This window comes from Phoenix dactylifera, chromosome 11 (genome assembly GCF_009389715.1).
Source record: "Phoenix dactylifera cultivar Barhee BC4 chromosome 11, palm_55x_up_171113_PBpolish2nd_filt_p, whole genome shotgun sequence".
Classification (NCBI taxonomy): Eukaryota; Viridiplantae; Streptophyta; class Magnoliopsida; order Arecales; family Arecaceae; genus Phoenix; species Phoenix dactylifera.
This window is the reverse complement of record NC_052402.1, coordinates 19588037-19591366: the sequence shown is the minus strand read 5'-3', so window position 1 is coordinate 19591366 and position 3330 is coordinate 19588037. Positions and strand designations below refer to the sequence as shown.

Below are 3330 nucleotides of genomic sequence, written 5' to 3'. Positions count from 1 at the left end.
TTTATATATAATATATATCAAAGCTCTAGAAAGGGTATTGCCAAACTTTTGAGATTCATCCTCTCCCAAAATCCCAATTATAGCACAAACATTTATTTATAGACTACAGTTTCCATTTTCTTTTAGTTGTCGAACTTTTTTTGCCTAAACTTGGAAATGAGAAGTCCTGCAGAACTAAAATTTTCGTTTTTGATCATCATAGCAATGAGTTTATCAAATTTATGTATTAAAAGACATAAAGCTTGCTCAGCAAAGCATGCATGGACTCCTAAGTAGTACATGTATACTTCGTCCTCGTTTTCATCCAAACCGATCACAAAATTGGAATCGAAGTGGAGTCATCATCATCATCGAAGTCCGGGGCTTTCCTTGTCCACTTCCTCTCAGGAAGACATGAAAACAAAAGATTAGAATTGAGCAGAAGAGGGGATTCTTTATATCTGGGATGGATGCACCATTTCTAGAGTTCTTGGTCATGGTGACGAGATCGGTCGGAGCAGAGAGAGAGAGGGGAGCAAAGGAGGAAAAAACATGGTAGCTGTGAGAAGGGCAGAAGAGAGGAGTTGAGGAGCAGGGCATGACAGATAATGTTGTTCTCATAGTTCTAGGATGGATTATTTTTCTGCCTTGATGGGTGCCATATCATTCGATCACGAAGCGAATTTTGCCAAATTACACATCATTTTAAATGTTTGACAGTAATTCATCTCCACAATCGAATGATGTGGTTCTGATGGTGCAAAAAATAGGATTGAAACTAGATCGGATACCAATATATCCATATTTATATTTGTTTTGTTTGACGAATACAGATATGAATATGGATATTATTCGAATGCAAAAATTTATATCCATATTTATTTTAAATAAATACAAATATAAATTTAATATTAGAAATATGGATATAAGTTGGACAATTAAATTTTATAATTATAGAATTAAAGATATTACTAAGTGGATGGCAAATCCAATTAATGTTGTATTAATGTGATTATAATATTCTTTTAAAGTTGATGAGTGCTATATAAAATTAAATAAGATTATAAATAAAATCGGATATTCGGATATGGATCCAATAATTGTCTATCTATATCTATATCCATGATTTTGACATTAGTTGAATACTCAAATTTCTATCTATATCTGAATAAATTAAAATACAAAATTGAATTTAGATGTATATGGTTCACTTTCATCTCTATGTAAAATACGCACTACAGAAGATCCCAACTCTTCTGGTCGAATATTGGTGGGTGGGTCATGTACTAGGCAACATTACACGCAACTGGGCCAGTTCACTTTTGGTTTGCTTTGGGCAGGGTTGGGCTGGTCTGATGGAGGAGTGTTGAACTTACCTTGGGATGGTAATAAAATTTTAGAGTTCCAATACCAAACCCATTAACACTCAGATTTGAGTCTATGATCGAATTGATTATGATCATTTGATGATTCAATGTAATGTTTCTGCAAGCAGTTTTTCTTTTTTTTTTTCATTGTCCTCTCTCTTTTTCGTTTATTTTTTAGAGAAGCATCTTCAAATTTTATAAGACCAAGGCATATATATATATATATATATATATATATATATATATATATATATATTTCCTGACCACTTGAATCATGATAATATAGAATCCAATCCCGCATGAAGAGATAATCTCAGAAGGGTTTGCTTGTTATGAAAAAATTTAGAGCAGGTTTGAATTGCAGTAGTTCCATGCTTTGACACTCACTTGGATTATCAAGTCATGACAAGCCAATAAGACCATAAAGAAGCATACGAGACCCTTACGAATCCCATTACATTGTGTTTCTTTTTCGTAGAAGAAAGAACAATATCTTAAGTATTGCCTTATTACATAACAACCGTTACCAACTCGGAGCAAAGATCAAATGATTTGCGTTAAGGAGCACAACTACATGATCTAATCAACCACGGCCACCACCCCCACCACCTCCTCCTCCCTGGGCTCCTCCCGCTGAGCCCGACCCGCTTCCTCTCCCGCTTCCACTGCTTCCACTCGCACTTCCATAGCCTTCGCCACTCCCCACCGCCCCACCGGCGCGCCCAACTCCACCGCCACCTCCCGATCCCCCACCGCCGCTACCACCACTCCCCCCACCACCTCCGGCGCCACCACCGGTGCTCACACTCACACCTCCGCGCCCAATGCTAATACCGACTCCACCTCCACCACCCGCACCAACACTCCCATGCTTCCCACTGGCCGCACCTCCACCACCCACACCTATCCCAACGTCCACTCCACCCTTTCCTGCGTGGATGCCGACGCCGACGCCAACCCCACCGCCCGCGCTCTCTCCACCACCGTGACTTGTCCCAACCCCGCCTCCCACTCCCCCACCGATACCGATGTCGATCCCTGACTTGTTACGGCCTATGCTTATGCCGAAGCCATGGCCGCCTCCCCGGCCGGTACCGCCAGCTTTTCGAGAGAAGAGCTTGGTCTCATTAAGAGTGCTTCCCTTAGCAGGGGGTAGTGTTCTTGCATGGGATAGAGAGGGAAGAGATGAAATGGATAGAACTGCATGAACTATGACCAGAAGAAGAGGCCATGAGATTGCCATGCATCTAGTACCCATGGTGCTGATGGTGTGTAGGACTTCTCTCAAGTAAGCTTTATATAGTGGAGAGAAGGGATCAGATTCCCTCCGTATAGCTGGAAGGGTCTAACCAGTGATGGGATCACCATGGTGCAAGTTGGAGGTCTGCTCTTCTACACCTAACAAAGAGTTAGGACATATCTAAGTGTGACCATGAACCAGAGCTTTTAGAATTTAGAAACCATCTTTTCACACTTTGTCAAAACCCAGCTTCTATCAAGCCGCTTTCTTTTTGGTGGGCTGGCTGGAAAGGGTTGGCGCGTCTCCAAAAACCTAAAATAGACGAGACTTCTGCCTGCAATTTGGCCTAGCAGAAAAAGACACGACTTATTGATTCGGACTCAACCCTATTGTCCCAAGCCTAGATCAGATTTCTCATATGGGTGTGCATCCGGGTCATGGTTTGGCTGAACAAATAATGACATGGTAGGTTAGCTTGTCCTGATCTAATTGACAAGTGTGATCTTGTTGCAAACATAATTGTTTAGAAAATATTCAAATCAATTAAGAGTAAAAATATCCATTTCGACTTATTTTTGCATGTAAATCTATTTAGATATGGATAGAATTTGAGCATCTAACTATTATTTGTATTCATATCCATATTCGTAAGAAAAAAAAAAAAGTGGATGTGGATAGATAACCATTTGATCCATATCTGAATATCTCACTCCATTTATAATCCTATTTAAGTTTATATGACAG

General features: G+C 40.2%; 1 protein-coding gene across 1 annotated transcript; it reads right to left on the bottom strand.

The window, feature by feature from the left end:
* Positions 1-1929: 1929 nt before the first annotated feature.
* Positions 1930-2604, bottom strand: LOC103699984 (glycine-rich cell wall structural protein-like). The gene has a single exon (XM_008781967.2). It carries the CDS (start codon positions 2602-2604, stop codon positions 1930-1932), a length of 675 nt encoding a protein of 224 aa, XP_008780189.2.
* Positions 2605-3330: the final 726 nt, after the last annotated feature.